Consider the following 21955-nt stretch of genomic DNA (forward strand, 5'->3'; position numbering starts at 1 on the left):
CCAGGGGCGTTTCATGCTGTGCGTCCCTGTGAGGTTGAAGATGTTGTACTGGACCAGTCTGGGCAATTTTATTGATGAGAAAAATTCAAAAGAAAGAAAAGGAAATCCCCGCAAAACCTCTAAGTGCCAAATCCGCAAAGCAAATCCTGTTTGCTTTCGGCAGGGCTGTATCATGCGTGCCACTGCTCCTGTCTCTCGGTTTAATGATTCCACTTGTTTAACAGTGGGTTTTGGCTGTGTGGTCCCTGTGCCGTAATTTCCACCTCATCATCCAGTGCTGGAATCGCAGGGGTTCCCTGCAGGGGGGAGATCTGATGGGGCTGTAGATGTGGGGAGGGATGGACGGGAGCCAACGTGGTGGGGAGGGCAGTGGCAGCTGCGGGGTTTAATGGGGACTGAGTTACCAGGGCCACCACAGGACATGACGGGGACTGAACCCCCTCCTGTGGGGCTTACTGGGATGAGACCCCCCTCTAACACGGGGCTCAACAGGGACTGCGCTGCCGGGGCCACCGTGAAGCTTAACGGGGTCCCAGTCCCCCCCCACGGGGCTTAACGGGGACCACCCCACACTGCGGGGCTTAACAAGGACTTGGTCACTGCCACCACAGGGCTTAATGGGGACCACCACAACCATAGGGCTTGACGAGAACCGGGCTTCCAGGGCCACTATGGGGATTTTGGAGAACAAGTCTTACAAGGAGCGGCTGAGAGAGCTGGGGTTGTTTAGCCTGGAGAAGAGGAAGCTGAGGGGAGACCTTATTGCTCTCTACAACTCCCTGAAAGGAGGTTGTGGAGAGGAGGGAGCTGGGCTCTTCTCCCAAGTGACAGAGGACAGGACAAGGGGGAATGGCCTGAAGCTCCGTCAGGGGAGGTTCAGGTTGGATATCAGAAAAAAATTCTTCACAGTAAGAGTCATGGGGCACTGGAACAGCTGCCCAGGGAGGGGGTCGAGTCGCCTTCCCTGGAGGTGTTTAAGGAACGGGTGGATGAAGTGCTTAGGGACATGGTTTAGGGAGTGTTAGGAATGGTTGGACTCGATGATCCAATGGGTTCTTTCCAACCTTGTGATTCTGTGATTAAGGGCCGCTGGATTTCCGCCCCCCCCCCCCGCCCCGGTGCTTAATGGGTCCCGCGCGCCGGGAGCGACCACGGGGACTCGAACTCCCAACGTGCCTCAACGGTCCCTCAGCCAATGGGTACGAGCAGCCTCGCCTGACCCCGCCCCCCTCCGTGCAACAGCCAATGGGAAGATCAGATTCGGCATCCAGGTCACGCCCCCTCAGCCTCTCAGCCAATCGGCAGGCGCGGCCACGCCCACTCGCTGCCCTGGCGACGGGGACGCGCTGAAACGGTTTTCACTCTGCCTCTCGAGGTGGAGCGTCCCGGACGCAGGAGTGCTGAGCTCCCGCTCTCGGACGGCTTTTGGAGAGTTTCTGCGATATACGCGGAAGCGTTGAGGATCTACGGCGAAAGGAGTGCAGAGGACCCGCAGCTGCCGCCCTCGTTCCGTCCCGGAGGAGGAGCGACGAGGCGCGGGGGCTCTGCCCCCGTTCCGCCCCCGTTCCGCCCCTGTTCCACGCTGAGAGGACGAACGCAAAGGCGCCGCGGCTGTGCCCTCTGTTTCCCTCCCGGGAGGAGGAGCGAGGAGGCTCTGCCCTCGTTCCTCCCTCTGTCCCACCCCAGCAGAGCAGAGGGCTCTGCTCTCCCGCCGAGCCTCGTTCCGCCCCGGGAGGCGGAGGAGCGCGGAGGCTCCGCCCTCGTTATAGCGAGGGAAGGAGCGCGATGCCGCCCACTGGGAACCCTCGTTCCGCCCCCGTTCCACCCCGGGAGGCGGAGCGCGGGGACGCGGGGCGGGTGCGGTGCCGCCGCTCTCCTGTGCGGAGCGGCGACACGTGCGCGGAGCGGCGGCGATGCGGATCGGTGAGCGTAGCGGGGCAGGACGGGACGGCCGGGACGGCGCCGCGGCGGCAGGGGCGGGGGCGGGGGCGGGGGCGGGAGGCGCTCGGGGACCGCGGAGGGGACCGGTTGGGGCGTCCGGGGGGCGCGGGGGAGGGCGAGAGGTCGGGTCCGTTGCCGTGGCCACGGGATGCAGCGCGCTGGAGCGGAACGCTCTGGCGCCCACCCCGCCCGCTCGACCGACCCCTCCGTTCCCCGCAGCCGCCGGGCAGCGCCATCGCCATCGAGCAGCGTCTGGAGGACGGCAGGAATGGACGAGAGCTGCACCAGGAGCTGCCCACCCCGTTCCAGGCGCCGGAACAGAAGATGGAGGTGGGACCGACCAAGTACAGCGCCTCCGAGCAGCGGAACCCTCTGCAGGGTAAGGACGAGCTGCTCAACCCCTGCAAGGAGGCTGCTGACAGCCCTGATTCTGCCCAGCAACGTATGTAGAGAGGGCGAGGGGAGCCCTCCCTGCAGCCCACACCTCGCCGCTCACCACCCTTCTCTCCCCACAGGCAGCGAACATGTCCGTGGGATGCAAGGCGACGGGATCCCCGCACCAAAGAAGATGCTGTTCCCCGTGGAGCGTCTCTCCTTGAAGTGGCAGAAGACCCACCGGATCGGCGCCGGGCTGCGAAACTTGGGGAATACGTGCTTCCTCAACTCCACTGTCCAGTGCCTCAGCTACACACCTCCGCTTGCCAACTACCTGCTCTCCAGGGAGCACAGCCGGACCTGTGAGTGGGGAGACATGGCTCTGGCGAGGGTGTGTGGGTGTCAGGATGTGCCTTGTCTGTTCCCTCCTGCCTCGTTTCTCCATCAAGAGGTCGTTCCTGTGTCCACCTGACTTTTCGCAGCCACAGCAGCGTTGCCAAGCTGTGCCTCCTTTTGTCTGGGAAGGCGTTGACTGTGCTGGGCATAGCCAGGACTAAGACTGGTCCAATGGGACCTGCTGGCTTTGTGGGGGCTGAGCAGCCTCTGCCTGTGGGGACTGCGTGAAGGCAGGGCAGAAGACGGCGCACCGACGGGCGCCGCTGGTTCTGGGGGACTTTGCCGGGGGGTGTCCCGGTGTGTACTGCTCCAAGCTGTGACAAAGGGGAGCCTGCAGGGCTCCAGCCCTGTCCTTAGGGCTCTGGTGGGATTGGCCCTGGGATCTGTTTTCCATCCACACCTGGGATGTTGCAGCAGCCGGTGCTGCGACTGGGGCTGCGTCAGCTGGGGGCGGCATGTGCTGCTCCCTGCAAAGCCAGGATGGCCCCGAACTGCGCCACATCACCATCCCACGTCCTGTGGACTGCCTTCATCGCTCCTGGCTTTGTCCCCAACACCTTCTCTCCTGCTTCAGGCCAGCGAGGGGAGTTTTGCATGCTGTGCACTATGGAGAAGCACATACTGCAGGTTTTCGGTAGCAGCGGCAGGGAAATAGAGCCCACGGCCTTCGTCAGAAACATCAAGAGTAAGGATAGCTGTGCTCCCCTTTCATAGCCATGCAGGGCAACAGTGAGCGATGCAGGAGCAGAACCTTTTGAGATCAGGACGGGTCTTGGCAGACTGCTCTTTGGAGCTGATGCTTGGAGCTTGCCAGGGGCTGCGTGGGGCTTCCCCCGTGGCCAGCCTGAGTCTGACATCTGGTTTGGGTTGAGGGGGCTCAAGCCCCAGGTTCCCTGCCCTGAGGGAGGGAGGGAGGGAGGGAGGGAGGGAGAAAAGGAAGGCCTGCATGTGTTGGAGCGTGTGCTGGGACTGATTCCTCCCTCTCCTACAGAGATTGCCATGCATATCCGCTTAGGCCGCCAGGAGGATGCACACGAGTTCCTCAGTTTCACCCTTGATGCCATGCAGAGGGCCTGCCTGGATGGCTGTACCGAGTACGTGGGGCCCCTTGACAGCCCGTGCTGCTCTTCTCTGCTGTCCCCTCACTGTTCCCGTGTGCCTGTGGGAGGGGACTGTGGGGTGAACGTGTCCCCCCGGGTTAGCTGGGAGTGAGGTGCTGACTCCGGGGCGCAGCTCTGCCCATGGTGACACAGCTCTGGGCTGCTGTCTGCCCGCTCCCTTGCCCTGACTCCTCTGGCCCAGCATAGCTGTGCTCCTCTCACCAAATCCTGAGGGTGCAATGGGTTTAGGATCCTGTCCCAGGCGCCGGGGAATGCAGGTGTGCTTCCTAGTTGAGTCCCGTCCCTGTGGCTGCGGGTGGGAGGCCTTCCTGGAGCCCTGTGTCCCGGGAAGCTGCGTTGCCTTTGCCTGCAGTGCCCAGCGCGGAGCTCCAGGCAGGGGTTTGTGCTGCTTCGAGCAGCCTGGTGCCACCCCTGGAGCTGTGCCAGCCGGGGAGCAGAGTGACAGGGGCTGTGAGTCGCCTGCTGCCAGCTCTCTGCTGGCCAGAACACACTGGGGAGGTGTCCTGAGGACACAGCGGTGGCCCGTGGGGTGTCCGTTGCGGAGGGGCGGTGTGAGATACTGTGCTGCTGTCTCTAGGTTGGATCAGCAGAGCCAGACCACAACGCTGGTTCACCAGATCTTTGGTGGCTTCCTGCGATCGCGTGGTGAGTGCTGGCTGCCGGGGCCTGTAGCTCTCGGGGCTGCTGCTTCCCTGAGAGCCTCGCAGGGAAAATCTATTGGGCAAATTCCTAAGTGTGTGTAAATTATCTGGAGCTGCAGCTGGTCCATCGTGCAATCCCTGCGGGCCGTGGTGCCTGTGGTGGAGATGGTAAAAGCTGTTGGCTGTGGGTCCCCAGCTCATTGCCACCAGCAAAGGAACCCGTGTTGCCAGCTCTCTGGCAACTCTTGCTGTCCCTCCACGCAGTGGAATTGCCGGCCTTCCTCCTTGCCAGGTGGTGAATCCTGGTGCCCAGAGGCGGAGAGGGGGAATCCTGCACTGCCTGCGCTGTGCTGAGGTGGTGGTGGGTGCTGGCGTTGTGTCAGGGTGTGCTCATCGCTTTTTCTTTTGCAGTGCTGTGCAAAGAGTGCAATTCACCCTCGGACACGTATGAACCCTTCCTGGACCTGGCGGTGGAGATCGAGGTAGTGTGTCAGGGTGGCGATGGGGAGGAGCTCAGCTCTCGGAGGGGCTGTTGCGGCAGCTGCACCGTTAGTGCCTCAGGGTTCCTTAAGCTGCTGGTGTGGAGTCCCAGTGCAGGCGGCAGGGAAGCAGGTGCTGTTGTTGCGCTGCCTCCTACTGTGTGTTGTCTCTCGGGGCCAGTGTCTGGGCAGGGAGCCGGGCTGTGGCGTGGACAGGCCGCTCGTGCCCTGACCTCTCCTCTGTCCTTGCAGGAAGCTGAAAGCATCGAGCAGGCACTGAAGTTGTTTGTGAGGCCAGAGATGCTGTGTGAGGAGAACGCCTACATGTGTGACAAGTGAGTGTGTGGGCCTGTGGCAGGAAGGGGCCCTGGGGTGTGCCGGGGGAAGCAGGCAGGGCTTCTCTAGCTGCTCCATGGCTAAACCGGGAGGTACGTGGCCATGGAAGCCTGCACTGGAGCCGCTTGGCCAGGGCTGGCAACCAACTGGCACTCACAGTTCCGTGTGCCGTGGAACAGCTTGAATAGCTCGAGCTCTTCCTGTGCAGGTGCCAGGCCAAAGTGCAAGCCATCAAACGCTTCAGCATCCACCGAGCCTCCAGTGTTCTCATAGTCTCGCTGAAGCGCTTTTCCATCTTCAGCGGAGGCAAAATCAAGAAGGTGAGTACTTGGCACTGCAGAGCTGGGGCTGTCTCCTGGCCCGAGGCCCTGTGGCCCAGAGCAGGGTGGGAGGTGCACGGTGCGAGCTCTGCTGCAGCCCTTCTCCAGCCGTGCAGTGGGGGTTCAGCTCATGCTGGTGTCTTGCTCACTGTGCCCTCTGCCTGGGGAGAGCGAGTCCTCCTCTCTCAAGACGTGGGACTTAGAGGACAGCTGAGCTCTTGCTCTGGCAAGAAAGCAGTCTGCTGTGCGGGCTCCTGAGATGTCATCTCTCCACAGAACGTGACATACCCTGAGATCTTGGACATCCGGCCTTACTTGTCAAAGGCCAAAGGGGACCCTATGAATTATAAGCTCTACGCCGTGCTGGTGCACTCTGGGTACTCCTGCCACTCAGGGCACTACTACTGCTACGTGAAGGTGAGCCCAGTATGCTCTCTTGGTGCTCTCTTGGCACCTGCTCTGGGCTGGGTGCCGGTGGGTCCTGTTTCCTGGCCCTGAGCCACGTGTGGCTTTTGTGGAGCGGAGCTTTGCCATCGGGCGCTGTTCCTGCTGCTCTTCAGGCCAGGAAGGTCCCCGGATGCAACCCAACCCCGTTCTCTCTTCTTCTGCAGGCCAGCGATGGGCAGTGGTACAAAATGAATGATGCCGTTGTCTCCGTCACCACCATCAACGTGGTCCTGAACCAGCAGGCCTATGTGCTTTTCTACCTCAGGTGAGAGCACCGTGTGTCTCCCAGCCCCTCTGGCCACTGCTCTCGGCATTTGGGACAGGGCGGGTAGCACGAGCCAGGGTGTGGGACGGAGCTGTCTCAGAGCAGGGAGGCAGGGAGAGGTCCAGCCCCTTGTGGATCAAGAGCTGTAGGTCGAGAGCACCTCACCTCCTTGGAGCTTCGCTCCTGTTGCTTTTGTGCATCTCTGAGGAGAGTGTTGCAGGCGCCCCCCCCTCACAGTTAACACATGCGCTTCTCTGCTTTCCCCAGAACACGCAGCACCGGCAGGAGAGTTGAGGGACCCAAGGCCAAGGCTGTGTCCATCCCGCCCAGCCAGCCAGTGGTGGCCCAGGTGAGTCCCAACGGTTGCTTCCTAGGAGTTACTGCCCCTCTGTCCACTCTGCCAGGGCAGGGGCTGCAGCTTTGGAGGAAGGTGGGCACAAGGGAGGACCGTTTGCAGGATGGACCCTGCTGAGCCGAGGGTTCCTGGGTGAGCCGTGCCCCTTGAATTCTCTCCTCGCTGAACTTTTGTCTGTCTTTCTCTTTGTCTAGAAACCAGAGGCGCAGCCTGCAAAGAAGCTCTCTGGGCTGGAGGAGGTTGAGGTCTCTGTGTCCCATGGAACATTCAGCACAGGGCCAAAGCTTTCCAGCTCCTCCAAGCTGCTGCAGGAGCCCAGGCAGCACCTCTCTGCTGTGCCTGGAGTCAAGCCACCTGCTCCAGAAGACTCCAGGCGGGCTGAATTGAAGAGGTCCCTGTGCGCCGTCGGCACTGTGAAGCAGAGCAGCAGCACATCTCCAGCACCAGCCAAGAAGCTGGCACTCTCTGCCGAAAAGGTGAGTCTGAGTTTCTGCCCAGTCTTCAGTCTTCTGATTCTTCTGCTACCATCTCCCACTTCCTTGCCCAGGCTGTCTGTCCCCGTCCCCTTTCTCTGGGCTCCCCTTTATGATTTTTCTCCTCTTGGGTTACAGAATCTCTTCTTCTTTAGACCACCAAGTTTTTATTCATGTCCATAACTACAGGGCAGCACGCCGGTGCCGGTGAGCAGAGATGACCATTGCAGGCAACCTCAGCCACAGGTTCCAGAGCAGACGCACCCCATGGGCACCACATGCCATGACTCCACTTCTCAGCATTCTGGCGAGTTGAGGTGAGCGGTGCCCGTTGCTCCCAGGCAGCAAGGCCAGTAGCAATCTTGAGATGCTCCATGCAGCAACTGCCTGGCCTGGCAGCTGGCTCGAGGAGTGATCTTGGCAGCCGGCTCTCCTGTTCTCCTGGGCTGGCAGGGCCCGCTCTGGATCCCAGAAGCAGGGCCGTGTCTCTGATGTTAGCACAGCGTGGGAGGGAGCTTTGCAGGCCCTCGCCATGTACTGGTGTCCCCCCCTCATAGTTAACACATGTGCTTCTCTGCTTTCCCCAGAACACCCGGCACCAGCAAGAGAGTTGAGGGACCCATGGCCAAGGCTGTGTCCATCCCGCCCAGCCAGCCAGTGGTGGCCCAGGTGAGTCCCAACGGTCGCTTCCTGGGAGCTGCTGCCCCTCTGTGCACTCTGCCACCCCACCCGCTTCACTGACCCCTTCGTTCCTGGCAGCCGCCGGGAAGCGCCATGGCCATGACAGAGAAGCTGGAGGACGGCAAGAATGGTCGAGAGCTGCACCAGGAGCTGGCCACCCCGTTCAGGGCGCCACAGCAGGAGAAAATGGAGGTGGGACCGACCAAGTACAGCGCCTCAGAACAGCTGAACCCTCTGCAGGACGAGGATGAGCTGCTCAACCCCTGCAAGGAGGCTGGTGACAGCCCTCATCCTGCCAAGCAACGTATGTAGAGAGGGCGAGGGGAGCCCTCCCTGCAGCCCACACCTCGCCGCTCACCACCCTTCTCTCCCCACAGGCAGCGAACATGTCCGAGGGATGCGAGGCGACGGGATCCCCGCACCAAAGAAGATGATGTTCCCCGTGGAGCGCCTCTCCCTGAAGTGGCAGAAGACCCACCGGATCGGCGCCGGGCTGCGAAACTTGGGGAATACGTGCTTCCTCAACTCCACCGTGCAGTGCCTCAGCTACACACCTCCGCTCGCCAACTACCTGCTCTCCAGGGAGCACAGCCGGACCTGTGAGTGGGGAGGCATGGCTCTGGCGAGGGTGTGTGGGTGTCAGGATGTGCCTTGTCTGCTCCCTCCTGCCTCGTTTCTCCATCAAGAGGTCGTTCCTGTGTCCATCTGACTTTTCGCAGCCACAGCAGCGTTGCCAAGCTGTGCCTCCTTTTGTCTGGGAAGGCGTTGACTGTGCTGGGCATAGCCAGGACTAAGACTGGTCCAATGGGACCTGCTGGCTTTGTGGGGGCTGAGCAGCCTCTGCCTGTGGGGACTGCGTGAAGGCAGGGCAGAAGACGGCGCACCGACGGGCGCCGCTGGTTCTGGGGGACTTTGCCGGGGGGTGTCCCGGTGTGCACTGCTCCAAGCTGTGACAAAGGGGAGCCTGCAGGGCTCCAGCCCTGTCCTTAGGGCTCTGGTGGGATTGGCCCTGGGATCTGTTTTCCATCCACACATATGATATCCCACCTGGGATGTTGCAGCAGCCGGTGCTGCGACTGGGGCTGCGTCAGCTGGGGGCGGCATGTGCTGCTCCCTGCAAAGCCAGGATGGCCCCGAACTGCGCCACATCACCATCCCACGTCCTGTGGACTGCCTTCATCGCTCCTGGCTTTGTCCCCAACACCTTCTCTCCTGCTTCAGGCCAGCGAGGGGAGTTTTGCATGCTGTGCACTATGGAGAAGCACATACTGCAGGTTTTCGGTAGCAGCGGCAGGGAAATAGAGCCCACGGCCTTCGTCAGAAACATCAAGAGTAAGGATAGCTGTGCTCCCCTTTCATAGCCATGCAGGGCAACAGTGAGCGATGCAGGAGCAGAACCTTTTGAGATCAGGACGGGTCTTGGCAGACTGCTCTTTGGAGCTGATGCTTGGAGCTTGCCAGGGGCTGCGTGGGGCTTCCCCCGTGGCCAGCCTGAGTCTGACATCTGGTTTGGTTTGAGGGGGCTCAAGCCCCAGGTTCCCTGCCCTGAGGGTGGAAGGGAGGGAGGGAGAAAAGGAAGGCCTGCATGTGTTGGAGCGTGTGCTGGGACTGATTCCTCCCTCTCCTACAGAGATTGCCACGCACATCCGCTTAGGCCGCCAGGAGGATGCACACGAGTTCCTCAGTTTCACCCTTGATGCCATGCAGAGGGCCTGCCTGGATGGCTGTACCGAGTACGTGGGGCCCCTTGACAGCCCGTGCTGCTCTTCTCTGCTGTCCCCTCACTGTTCCCGTGTGCCTGTGGGAGGGGACTGTGGGGTGAACGTGTCCCCCGGGTTGGCTGGGAGTGAGGTGCTGACTCCGGGGCGCAGCTCTGCCCACGGTGACACAGCTCTGGGCTGCTGTCTGCCCGCTCCCTTGCCCTGACTCCTCTGGCCCAGCATAGCTGTGCTCCTCTCACCAAATCCTGAGGGTGCAATGGGTTTAGGATCCTGTCCCAGGCGCCGGGGAATGCAGGTGTGCTTCCTAGTTGAGTCCCGTCCCTGTGGCTGTGGGTGGGAGGCCTTCCTGGAGCCCTGTGTCCCGGGAAGCTGCGTTGCCTTTGCCTGCAGTGCCCAGCGCGGAGCTCCAGGCAGGGGTTTGTGCTGCTTCGAGCAGCCTGGTGCCACCCCTGGAGCTGTGCCAGCCGGGGAGCAGAGTGACAGGGGCTGTGAGTCGCCTGCTGCCAGCTCTCTGCTGGCCAAAACACACTGGGGAGGTGTCCTGAGGACACAGCGGTGGCCCGTGGGGTGTCCGTTGCGGAGGGGCGGTGTGAGATACTGTGCTGCTGTCTCTAGGTTGGATCAGCAGAGCCAGACCACAACGCTGGTTCACCAGATCTTTGGTGGCTTCCTGCGATCGCGTGGTGAGTGCTGGCTGCCGGGGCCTGTAGCTCTCGGGGCTGCTGCTTCCCTGAGAGCCTCGCAGGGAAAATCTATTGGGCAAATTCCTAAGTGTGTGTAAATTATCTGGAGCTGCAGCTGGTCCATCGTGCAATCCCTGCGGGCCGTGGTGCCTGTGGTGGAGATGGTAAAAGCTGTTGGCTGTGAGTCCCCAGCTCATTGCCACCAGCAAAGGAACCCGTGTTGCCAGCTCTCTGGCAACTCTTGCTGTCCCTCCACGCAGTGGAATTGCCGGCCTTCCTCCTTGCCAGGTGGTGAATCCTGGTGCCCAGAGGCGGAGAGGGGGAATCCTGCACTGCCTGCGCTGTGCTGAGGTGGTGGTGGGTGCTGGCGTTGTGTCAGGGTGTGCTCATCGCTTTTTCTTTTGCAGTGCTGTGCAAAGAGTGCAATTCACCCTCGGACACGTATGAACCCTTCCTGGACCTGGCGGTGGAGATCGAGGTAGTGTGTCAGGGTGGCGATGGGGAGGAGCTCAGCTCTCGGAGGGGCTGTTGCGGCAGCTGCACCGTTAGTGCCTCAGGGTTCCTTAAGCTGCTGGTGTGGAGTCCCAGTGCAGGCGGCAGGGAAGCAGGTGCTGTTGTTGCGCTGCCTCCTACTGTGTGTTGTCTCTCGGGGCCAGTGTCTGGGCAGGGAGCCGGGCTGTGGCGTGGACAGGCCGCTCGTGCCCTGACCTCTCCTCTGTCCTTGCAGGAAGCTGAAAGCATCGAGCAGGCACTGAAGTTGTTTGTGAGGCCAGAGATGCTGTGTGAGGAGAACGCCTACATGTGTGACAAGTGAGTGTGTGGGCCTGTGGCAGGAAGGGGCCCTGGGGTGTGCCGGGGGAAGCAGGCAGGGCTTCTCTAGCTGCTCCATGGCTAAACCGGGAGGTACGTGGCCATGGAAGCCTGCACTGGAGCCGCTTGGCCAGGGCTGGCAACCAACTGGCACTCACAGTTCCGTGTGCCGTGGAACAGCTTGAATAGCTCAAGCTCTTCCTGTGCAGGTGCCAGGCCAAAGTGCAAGCCATCAAACGCTTCAGCATCCACCGAGCCTCCAGTGTTCTCATAGTCTCGCTGAAGCGCTTTTCCATCTTCAGCGGAGGCAAAATCAAGAAGGTGAGTACTTGGCACTCCAGAGCTGGGGCTGTCTCCTGGCCCGAGGCCCAGTGGCCCAGAGCAGGGTGGGAGGTGCACGGTGCGAGCTCTGCTGCAGCCCTTCTCCAGCCGTGCAGTGGGGGTTCAGCTCATGCTGGTGTCTTGCTCACTGTGCCCTCTGCCTGGGGAGAGCGAGTCCTCCTCTCTCAAGACGTGGGACTTAGAGGACAGCTGAGCTCTTGCTCTGGCAAGAAAGCAGTCTGCTGTGCGGGCTCCTGAGATGTCATCTCTCCACAGAACGTGACATACCCTGAGATCTTGGACATCCGGCCTTACTTGTCAAAGGCCAAAGGGGACCCTATGAATTATAAGCTCTACGCCGTGCTGGTGCACTCTGGGTACTCCTGCCACTCAGGGCACTACTACTGCTACGTGAAGGTGAGCCCAGTATGCTCTCTTGGTGCTCTCTTGGCACCTGCTCTGGGCTGGGTGCCGGTGGGTCCTGTTTCCTGGCCCTGAGCCACGTGTGGCTTTTGTGGAGCGGAGCTTTGCCATCGGGCGCTGTTCCTGCTGCTCTTCAGGCCAGGAAGGTCCCCGGATGCAACCCAACCCCGTTCTCTCTTCTTCTGCAGGCCAGCGATGGGCAGTGGTACAAAATGAATGATGCCGTTGTCTCCGTCACCACCATCAACGTGGTCCTGAACCAGCAGGCCTATGTGCTTTTCTACCTCAGGTGAGAGCACCGTGTGTCTCCCAGCCCCTCTGGCCACTGCTCTCGGCATTTGGGACAGGGCGGGTAGCACGAGCCAGGGTGTGGGACGGAGCTGTCTCAGAGCAGGGAGGCAGGGAGAGGTCCAGCCCCTTGTGGATCAAGAGCTGTAGGTCGAGAGCACCTCACCTCCTTGGAGCTTCGCTCCTGTTGCTTTTGTGCATCTCTGAGGAGAGTGTTGCAGGCGCCCCCCCTCACAGTTAACACATGCGCTTCTCTGCTTTCCCCAGAACACGCAGCACCGGCAGGAGAGTTGAGGGACCCAAGGCCAAGGCTGTGTCCATCCCGCCCAGCCAGCCAGTGGTGGCCCAGGTGAGTCCCAACGGTTGCTTCCTAGGAGTTACTGCCCCTCTGTCCACTCTGCCAGGGCAGGGGCTGCAGCTTTGGAGGAAGGTGGGCACAAGGGAGGACCGTTTGCAGGATGGACCCTGCTGAGCCGAGGGTTCCTGGGTGAGCCGTGCCCCTTGAATTCTCTCCTCGCTGAACTTTTGTCTGTCTTTCTCTTTGTCTAGAAACCAGAGGCGCAGCCTGCAAAGAAGCTCTCTGGGCTGGAGGAGGTTGAGGTCTCTGTGTCCCATGGAACATTCAGCACAGGGCCAAAGCTTTCCAGCTCCTCCAAGCTGCTGCAGGAGCCCAGGCAGCACCTCTCTGCTGTGCCTGGAGTCAAGCCACCTGCTCCAGAAGACTCCAGGCGGGCTGAATTGAAGAGGTCCCTGTGCGCCGTCGGCACTGTGAAGCAGAGCAGCAGCACATCTCCAGCACCAGCCAAGAAGCTGGCACTCTCTGCCGAAAAGGTGAGTCTGAGTTTCTGCCCAGTCTTCAGTCTTCTGATTCTTCTGCTACCATCTCCCACTTCCTTGCCCAGGCTGTCTGTCCCCGTCCCCTTTCTCTGGGCTCCCCTTTATGATTTTTCTCCTCTTGGGTTACAGAATCTCTTCTTCTTTAGACCACCAAGTTTTTATTCATGTCCATAACTACAGGGCAGCACGCCGGTGCCGGTGAGCAGAGATGACCATTGCAGGCAACCTCAGCCACAGGTTCCAGAGCAGACGCACCCCATGGGCACCACATGCCATGACTCCACTTCTCAGCATTCTGGCGAGTTGAGGTGAGCGGTGCCCGTTGCTCCCAGGCAGCAAGGCCAGTAGCAATCTTGAGATGCTCCATGCAGCAACTGCCTGGCCTGGCAGCTGGCTCGAGGAGTGATCTTGGCAGCCGGCTCTCCTGTTCTCCTGGGCTGGCAGGGCCCGCTCTGGATCCCAGAAGCAGGGCCGTGTCTCTGATGTTAGCACAGCGTGGGAGGGAGCTTTGCAGGCCCTCGCCATGTACTGGTGTCCCCCCCTCATAGTTAACACATGTGCTTCTCTGCTTTCCCCAGAACACCCGGCACCAGCAAGAGAGTTGAGGGACCCATGGCCAAGGCTGTGTCCATCCCGCCCAGCCAGCCAGTGGTGGCCCAGGTGAGTCCCAACGGTCGCTTCCTGGGAGCTGCTGCCCCTCTGTGCACTCTGCCACCCCACCCGCTTCACTGACCCCTTCGTTCCTGGCAGCCGCCGGGAAGCGCCATGGCCATGACAGAGAAGCTGGAGGACGGCAAGAATGGTCGAGAGCTGCACCAGGAGCTGGCCACCCCGTTCCAGGCGCCACAGCAGGAGAAAATGGAGGTGGGACCGACCAAGTACAGCGCCTCAGAACAGCTGAACCCTCTGCAGGACGAGGATGAGCTGCTCAACCCCTGCAAGGAGGCTGGTGACAGCCCTCATCCTGCCAAGCAACGTATGTAGAGAGGGCGAGGGGAGCCCTCCCTGCAGCCCACACCTCGCCGCTCACCACCCTTCTCTCCCCACAGGCAGCGAACATGTCCGAGGGATGCGAGGCGACGGGATCCCCGCACCAAAGAAGATGATGTTCCCCGTGGAGCGCCTCTCCCTGAAGTGGCAGAAGACCCACCGGATCGGCGCCGGGCTGCGAAACTTGGGGAATACGTGCTTCCTCAACTCCACCGTGCAGTGCCTCAGCTACACACCTCCGCTCGCCAACTACCTGCTCTCCAGGGAGCACAGCCGGACCTGTGAGTGGGGAGGCATGGCTCTGGCGAGGGTGTGTGGGTGTCAGGATGTGCCTTGTCTGCTCCCTCCTGCCTCGTTTCTCCATCAAGAGGTCGTTCCTGTGTCCATCTGACTTTTCGCAGCCACAGCAGCGTTGCCAAGCTGTGCCTCCTTTTGTCTGGGAAGGCGTTGACTGTGCTGGGCATAGCCAGGACTAAGACTGGTCCAATGGGACCTGCTGGCTTTGTGGGGGCTGAGCAGCCTCTGCCTGTGGGGACTGCGTGAAGGCAGGGCAGAAGACGGCGCACCGACGGGCGCCGCTGGTTCTGGGGGACTTTGCCGGGGGGTGTCCCGGTGTGCACTGCTCCAAGCTGTGACAAAGGGGAGCCTGCAGGGCTCCAGCCCTGTCCTTAGGGCTCTGGTGGGATTGGCCCTGGGATCTGTTTTCCATCCACACATATGATATCCCACCTGGGATGTTGCAGCAGCCGGTGCTGCGACTGGGGCTGCGTCAGCTGGGGGCGGCATGTGCTGCTCCCTGCAAAGCCAGGATGGCCCCGAACTGCGCCACATCACCATCCCACGTCCTGTGGACTGCCTTCATCGCTCCTGGCTTTGTCCCCAACACCTTCTCTCCTGCTTCAGGCCAGCGAGGGGAGTTTTGCATGCTGTGCACTATGGAGAAGCACATACTGCAGGTTTTCGGTAGCAGCGGCAGGGAAATAGAGCCCACGGCCTTCGTCAGAAACATCAAGAGTAAGGATAGCTGTGCTCCCCTTTCATAGCCATGCAGGGCAACAGTGAGCGATGCAGGAGCAGAACCTTTTGAGATCAGGACGGGTCTTGGCAGACTGCTCTTTGGAGCTGATGCTTGGAGCTTGCCAGGGGCTGCGTGGGGCTTCCCCCGTGGCCAGCCTGAGTCTGACATCTGGTTTGGTTTGAGGGGGCTCAAGCCCCAGGTTCCCTGCCCTGAGGGTGGAAGGGAGGGAGGGAGAAAAGGAAGGCCTGCATGTGTTGGAGCGTGTGCTGGGACTGATTCCTCCCTCTCCTACAGAGATTGCCACGCACATCCGCTTAGGCCGCCAGGAGGATGCACACGAGTTCCTCAGTTTCACCCTTGATGCCATGCAGAGGGCCTGCCTGGATGGCTGTACCGAGTACGTGGGGCCCCTTGACAGCCCGTGCTGCTCTTCTCTGCTGTCCCCTCACTGTTCCCGTGTGCCTGTGGGAGGGGACTGTGGGGTGAACGTGTCCCCCGGGTTGGCTGGGAGTGAGGTGCTGACTCCGGGGCGCAGCTCTGCCCACGGTGACACAGCTCTGGGCTGCTGTCTGCCCGCTCCCTTGCCCTGACTCCTCTGGCCCAGCATAGCTGTGCTCCTCTCACCAAATCCTGAGGGTGCAATGGGTTTAGGATCCTGTCCCAGGCGCCGGGGAATGCAGGTGTGCTTCCTAGTTGAGTCCCGTCCCTGTGGCTGTGGGTGGGAGGCCTTCCTGGAGCCCTGTGTCCCGGGAAGCTGCGTTGCCTTTGCCTGCAGTGCCCAGCGCGGAGCTCCAGGCAGGGGTTTGTGCTGCTTCGAGCAGCCTGGTGCCACCCCTGGAGCTGTGCCAGCCGGGGAGCAGAGTGACAGGGGCTGTGAGTCGCCTGCTGCCAGCTGTCTGCTGGCCAGAACACACTGGGGAGGTGTCCTGAGGACACAGCGGTGGCCCGTGGGGTGTCCGTTGCGGAGGGGCGGTGTGAGATACTGTGCTGCTGTCTCTAGGTTGGATCAGCAGAGCCAGACCACAACGCTGGTTCACCAGATCTTTGGTGGCTTCCTGCGATCGCGTGGTGAGTGCTGGCTGCCGGGGCCTGTAGCTCTCGGGGCTGCTGCTTCCCTGAGAGCCTCGCAGGGAAAATCTATTGGGCAAATTCCTAAGTGTGTGTAAATTATCTGGAGCTGCAGCTGGTCCATCGTGCAATCCCTGCGGGCCGTGGTGCCTGTGGTGGAGATGGTAAAAGCTGTTGGCTGTGGGTCCCCAGCTCATTGCCACCAGCAAAGGAACCCGTGTTGCCAGCTCTCTGGCAACTCTTGCTGTCCCTCCACGCAGTGGAATTGCCGGCCTTCCTCCTTGCCAGGTGGTGAATCCTGGTGCCCAGAGGCGGAGAGGGGGAATCCTGCACTGCCTGCGCTGTGCTGAGGTGGTGGTGGGTGCTGGCGTTGTGTCAGGGTGTGCTCATCGCTTTTTCTTTTGCAGTGCTGTGCAAAGAGTGCAATTCACCCTCGGACACGTATGAACCCTTCCTGGACCTGGCGGTGGAGATCGAGGTAGTGTGTCAGGGTGGCGATGGGGAGGAGCTCAGCTCTCGGAGGGGCTGTTGTGGCAGCTGCACCGTTAGTGCCTCAGGGTTCCTTAAGCTGCTGGTGTGGAGTCCCAGTGCAGGCGGCAGGGAAGCAGGTGCTGTTGTTGCGCTGCCTCCTACTGTGTGTTGTCTCTCGGGGCCAGTGTCTGGGCAGGGAGCCGGGCTGTGGCGTGGACAGGCCGCTCGTGCCCTGACCTCTCCTCTGTCCTTGCAGGAAGCTGAAAGCATCGAGCAGGCACTGAAGTTGTTTGTGAGGCCAGAGATGCTGTGTGAGGAGAACGCCTACATGTGTGACAAGTGAGTGTGTGGGCCTGTGGCAGGAAGGGGCCCTGGGGTGTGCCGGGGGAAGCAGGCAGGGCTTCTCTAGCTGCTCCATGGCTAAACCGGGAGGTACGTGGCCATGGAAGCCTGCACTGGAGCCGCTTGGCCAGGGCTGGCAACCAACTGGCACTCACAGTTCCGTGTGCCGTGGAACAGCTTGAATAGCTCGAGCTCTTCCTGTGCAGGTGCCAGGCCAAAGTGCAAGCCATCAAACGCTTCAGCATCCACCGAGCCTCCAGTGTTCTCATAGTCTCGCTGAAGCGCTTTTCCATCTTCAGCGGAGGCAAAATCAAGAAGGTGAGTACTTGGCACTGCAGAGCTGGGGCTGTCTCCTGGCCCGAGGCCCTGTGGCCCAGAGCAGGGTGGGAGGTGCACGGTGCGAGCTCTGCTGCAGCCCTTCTCCAGCCGTGCAGTGGGGGTTCAGCTCATGCTGGTGTCTTGCTCACTGTGCCCTCTGCCTGGGGAGAGCGAGTCCTCCTCTCTCAAGACGTGGGACTCAGAGGACAGCTGAGCTCTTGCTCTGGCAAGAAAGCAGTCTGCTGTGCGGGCTCCTGAGATGTCATCTCTCCACAGAACGTGACATACCCTGAGATCTTGGACATCCGGCCTTACTTGTCAAAGGCCAAAGGGGACCCTATGAATTATAAGCTCTACGCCGTGCTGGTGCACTCTGGGTACTCCTGCCACTCAGGGCACTACTACTGCTACGTGAAGGTGAGCCCAGTATGCTCTCTTGGTGCTCTCTTGGCACCTGCTCTGGGCTGGGTGCCGGTGGGTCCTGTTTCCTGGCCCTGAGCCACGTGTGGCTTTTGTGGAGCGGAGCTTTGCCATCGGGCGCTGTTCCTGCTGCTCTTCAGGCCAGGAAGGTCCCCGGATGCAACCCAACCCCGTTCTCTCTTCTTCTGCAGGCCAGCGATGGGCAGTGGTACAAAATGAATGATGCCGTTGTCTCCGTCACCACCATCAACGTGGTCCTGAACCAGCAGGCCTATGTGCTTTTCTACCTCAGGTGAGAGCACCGTGTGTCTCCCAGCCCCTCTGGCCACTGCTCTCGGCATTTGGGACAGGGCGGGTAGCACGAGCCAGGGTGTGGGACGGAGCTGTCTCAGAGCAGGGAGGCAGGGAGAGGTCCAGCCCCTTGTGGATCAAGAGCTGTAGGTCGAGAGCACCTCACCTCCTTGGAGCTTCGCTCCTGTTGCTTTTGTGCATCTCTGAGGAGAGTGTTGCAGGCGCCCCCCCCTCACAGTTAACACATGCGCTTCTCTGCTTTCCCCAGAACACGCAGCACCGGCAGGAGAGTTGAGGGACCCAAGGCCAAGGCTGTGTCCATCCCGCCCAGCCAGCCAGTGGTGGCCCAGGTGAGTCCCAACGGTTGCTTCCTAGGAGTTACTGCCCCTCTGTCCACTCTGCCAGGGCAGGGGCTGCAGCTTTGGAGGAAGGTGGGCACAAGGGAGGACCGTTTGCAGGATGGACCCTGCTGAGCCGAGGGTTCCTGGGTGAGCCGTGCCCCTTGAATTCTCTCCTCGCTGAACTTTTGTCTGTCTTTCTCTTTGTCTAGAAACCAGAGGCGCAGCCTGCAAAGAAGCTCTCTGGGCTGGAGGAGGTTGAGGTCTCTGTGTCCCATAGAACATTCAGCACAGGCCCAAAGCTTTCCAGCTCCTCCAAGCTGCTGCAGGAGCCCAGGCAGCACCTCTCTGCTGTGCCTGGAGTCAAGCCACCTGCTCCAGAAGACTCCAGGCGGGCTGAATTGAAGAGGTCCCTGTGCGCCGTCGGCACTGTGAAGCAGAGCAGCAGCACATCTCCAGCACCAGCCAAGAAGCTGGCACTCTCTGCCGAAAAGGTGAGTCTGAGTTTCTGCCCAGTCTTCAGTCTTCTGATTCTTCTGCTACCATCTCCCACTGCCTTGCCCAGGCTGTCTGTCCCCGTCCCCTTTCTCTGGGCTCCCCTTTATGATTTTCTCCTCTTGGGTTACAGAATCTCTTCTTCTTTAGACCACCAAGTTTTTATTCATGTCCATAACTACAGGGCAGCACGCCGGTGCCGGTGAGCAGAGATGACCATTGCAGGCAACCTCAGCCACAGGTTCCAGAGCAGACGCACCCCATGGGCACCACATGCCATGACTCCACTTCTCAGCGTTCTGGCGAGTTGAGGTGAGCGGTGCCCGTTGCTCCCAGGCAGCAAGGCCAGTAGCAATCTTGAGATGCTCCATGCAGCAACTGCCTGGCCTGGCAGCTGGCTCGAGGAGTGATCTTGGCAGCCGGCTCTCCTGTTCTCCTGGGCTGGCAGGGCCCGCTCTGGATCCCAGAAGCAGGGCCGTGTCTCTGATGTTAGCACAGCGTGGGAGGGAGCTCTGCAGGCCCTCGCCATGTACTGGTGTCCCCTGGGATCAGGAGGCACCAGCCTGGTCTTTTGTGCATCTCTGAGGAGAGTGTTGCAGGTGCCCCCCCCTCACAGTTAACACATGCGCTTCTCTGCTTTCCCCAGAACACTCGGCACCGGCAAGAGAGTTGAGGGACCCATGGCCAAGGCTGTGTCCATCCGGCCCAGCCAGCCAGTGGTGGCCCAGGTGAGTCCCAACGGTCGCTTCCTGGGAGCTGCTGCCCCTCTGTCCACTCTGCCAGGGCAGGGGCTGCAGCTTTGGAGGAAGGTGGGCACAAGGGAGGACCGTTTGCAGGAGGGACCCTGCTGAGCCGAGGGTTCCTGGGTGAGCCGTGCCCCTTGAATTCTCTGCTCACTGAACCTCTGTTTGTCTTTCTCTTTGTCTAGAAACCAGAGGCGCAGCCTGCAAAGAAGCTGTCTGGGCTGGAGGAGGTTGGGGTCTCTGCACCCCATAGAACATTCAACACGGGGCCAAGTCTGGTAAACGTTACGGTTCCACCAAATCTGCCACAGAACGCGCCCCCTTCATTCAAGATAAATTGCAGCATTCTGAAAAGGCACTCAGCCCTGCCTTACGATGCGGCCCAGAGGCCCAAGAGGCTCTGGCACCTGCCTCATGGACCCAGATCATTTCAGGACCACGAGACAAAAAAAGACAAGTGAGGCCAAACAAGTGAGGCCAAAGTGGAGCTGCCCCTGTGTAGCTTCTTAGAGACCAAGAAGCCACACATGTCATTCAAGATGCGGGAGCCCAAACAGCACCTCTCCGCAGTCCTTGGAGTTGTGCAGCTGTTCCTGACAGCTGCTGTCTGCTTAAACTGAAGCGCTCCCTGTTGACGGCTGTGGAGCGGAGCAGCTCCACATCTCCAGCACCAGCCAAGAAGCTGGCACTGTCTGCCGAAAAGGTGAGTCTTTCTGCTCAGTCTTCAGTAGGCACCTTCTGATTCTTCTGCTACCACCTCCCACTTCCTTGCCCAGGCTGTCTGTCCCCCTCCCCTTTCTCTGGGCTCCCCTTTATGATTTTCTCCTCTTGGGTTACAGAATCTCTTCTTCTTTAGACCACCAAGTTTTTATTCATGTCCATAACTGCAGGGCAGTACGCCGGAGGCGGTGAGCAGAGATGACCATTATCAACCAATCAAATTATCAGCCCTTGAGGACCTCAGCTCCCCTCTGAAAACGCGCCACCATGGGGCAGATGGCAGCCCTCAATCTCAATCTGTGAATGGCAAAGATGACACCTCCAGCCCGCCCAGAAAGAAGAGCCGCACACACGGGAACTCGGTGTCCGTCACGGGGGAGGAGGCAGGCAAGAGTCCCAGTGGTGGCCAGAAGGAGCAATGCTGCCAGGAGTTGGGGGCAGAGCAGAAGGAGAAGGAGAAGGAGGAGGAGGAGGACAATAAGAAGGAGGAGGAGAAGAAAAAGAAGAGGAAGAGAAGGGCTCTGTCTTCAGGTAGGTGAGGGGCTGGAGTCTGTTTTGGTTTTGCAGCTGCTGCTGCCCTAGAGCAGGGTCTAATTCAGATTTTGTGGCTGAGATGGCAGCAGTTGAGTGCTGTGCTCGTGCATATTGGGATGGTGAGGAAGGGAGGGGCTCCCACCCAGGACCTGGCTTTCAGACCATGTCTGCATCTTTTCCTGTCCTACAGCACATCTTCATCTGCACTGAAGCTGCCAAATCCAGAAAAGGCTCCCTTGAAAATCATCATCAAATTATCAACCCTTGAGGACCTCAGCTCCCCTTTGAAAAGCACCACCATGGGGTCCACCAAGTGCCACAGATTGAGGAGGAGCAGAAGAAGAAGAAGGAGAAGAAGAAGAAGAGGATGAGAATGGAGTCAAAAGAGTGCTTTTCAGGAACTCTGTCTTCGGGCAGCTGAGGCGATAAGGTCTGTCCTGTTTGTGCAGCAGCAATATGTGCCTGGCAACACCAGGCTGGCGATGGAGCCAGGCTCTCCACAGCTGTCCAGAGCCCTGAGCCAGACCATGAGGCCAGCACACCACCCGGGAGCCGCAAAGCATCCCATGTAGCAAAGGAGCTACTTAAGGACTCCATGAACAAAATATACGGCTGTGCCATCCCTGAAGCGGGGCGGCCTCGCCAGCCTTCTCGGGGCAGAACGTCCCCTGGGCTGAGTGGGAGAGGCGATGCCACAGCTGGAGAGATGCAGAGTTGCCTCCTCCCTGAACAGCAGCGCGGGTCCAGCCCTCTGGCTGCGGGGAGACAGAAATCCCTGTGCTCTGAGCCCAGGACACCTCCTGCCTTTGCACACGTAAAGAAGACAAAATTTAAAGGAATGATGAAATGGACTAGGAAAAGAACCTCTCCCTGCCAGCGACTGAAAAACCAGCGTTGGTTCTGAAGCAGTACTCCCCTGCCAAGGGAGCCAGCCAGAGACGTTGGATTTGAGCTCCTGCTCCCTGCCCGCTTCTGGCCGCTGTTCATTCTCTCCACCTCCCATCTGGACAGGGCTGGTACCCACTGCCCTCCCCCCCTTTGAGTGTCACTGGAGATTTTTTTTACTCGCTCCCCTCCCCACCCCCTCCCCTCCGCCTTTCCTCCCCGTTCCCTGGCTCTCCCACCCTCCTTTTCCCCTCGCCATGCCCCTTCACCCCTCGCTGAGTCGTTTTCCCCTCGCCGTGTCATTTTGCCCCTCACTGTGTCCTTTTGCCCTTTGCCATGTCATTTCTCCCCTCGCCATCTCCTTTGCCCCCTTTCCATGTCATTTTGCCCCTCACTGTGTCCTTTCGCC

At 60.4% G+C, this 21955-nt stretch overlaps 1 protein-coding gene across 5 annotated transcripts; it reads left to right on the forward strand.

The window, feature by feature from the left end:
• Nucleotides 1-1377: 1377 nt before the first annotated feature.
• On the forward strand, nt 1378-20989 carry LOC128849278 (uncharacterized). Of its 5 annotated transcripts, none has more exons than XM_054050471.1 (46): nt 1378-1923; nt 2161-2320; nt 2457-2678; nt 3287-3397; nt 3704-3806; nt 4411-4478; nt 4886-4956; nt 5206-5288; nt 5498-5609; nt 5886-6026; nt 6221-6321; nt 6589-6670; nt 6871-7152; nt 7339-7466; nt 7737-7818; nt 7909-8134; nt 8208-8429; nt 9052-9162; nt 9461-9563; nt 10167-10234; nt 10642-10712; nt 10962-11044; nt 11254-11365; nt 11642-11782; nt 11977-12077; nt 12344-12425; nt 12626-12907; nt 13094-13221; nt 13492-13573; nt 13664-13889; nt 13963-14184; nt 14807-14917; nt 15216-15318; nt 15922-15989; nt 16397-16467; nt 16717-16799; nt 17009-17120; nt 17397-17537; nt 17732-17832; nt 18100-18181; nt 18382-18663; nt 18849-18976; nt 19311-19392; nt 19593-20110; nt 20298-20658; nt 20852-20989. In XM_054050471.1, exons 1-44 carry the CDS (start codon nt 1786-1788, stop codon nt 19866-19868), a joined length of 5784 nt encoding a protein of 1927 aa, XP_053906446.1. In that variant the 5' UTR covers nt 1378-1785; the 3' UTR covers nt 19869-20110; nt 20298-20658; nt 20852-20989. The 5 variants fall into 5 exon arrangements, with proteins under 5 accessions (XP_053906446.1, XP_053906447.1, XP_053906450.1 ...); XM_054050472.1 differs by having other exon boundaries at nt 3728-3806; XM_054050475.1 differs by lacking the exons at nt 12626-12907; nt 13094-13221; nt 13492-13573.
• The last annotated feature ends 966 nt before the right edge of the window (nt 20990-21955 follow it).

Source organism: Cuculus canorus, chromosome 27 (genome assembly GCF_017976375.1).
Source record: "Cuculus canorus isolate bCucCan1 chromosome 27, bCucCan1.pri, whole genome shotgun sequence".
NCBI classification, from domain to species: domain Eukaryota; kingdom Metazoa; phylum Chordata; class Aves; order Cuculiformes; family Cuculidae; genus Cuculus; species Cuculus canorus.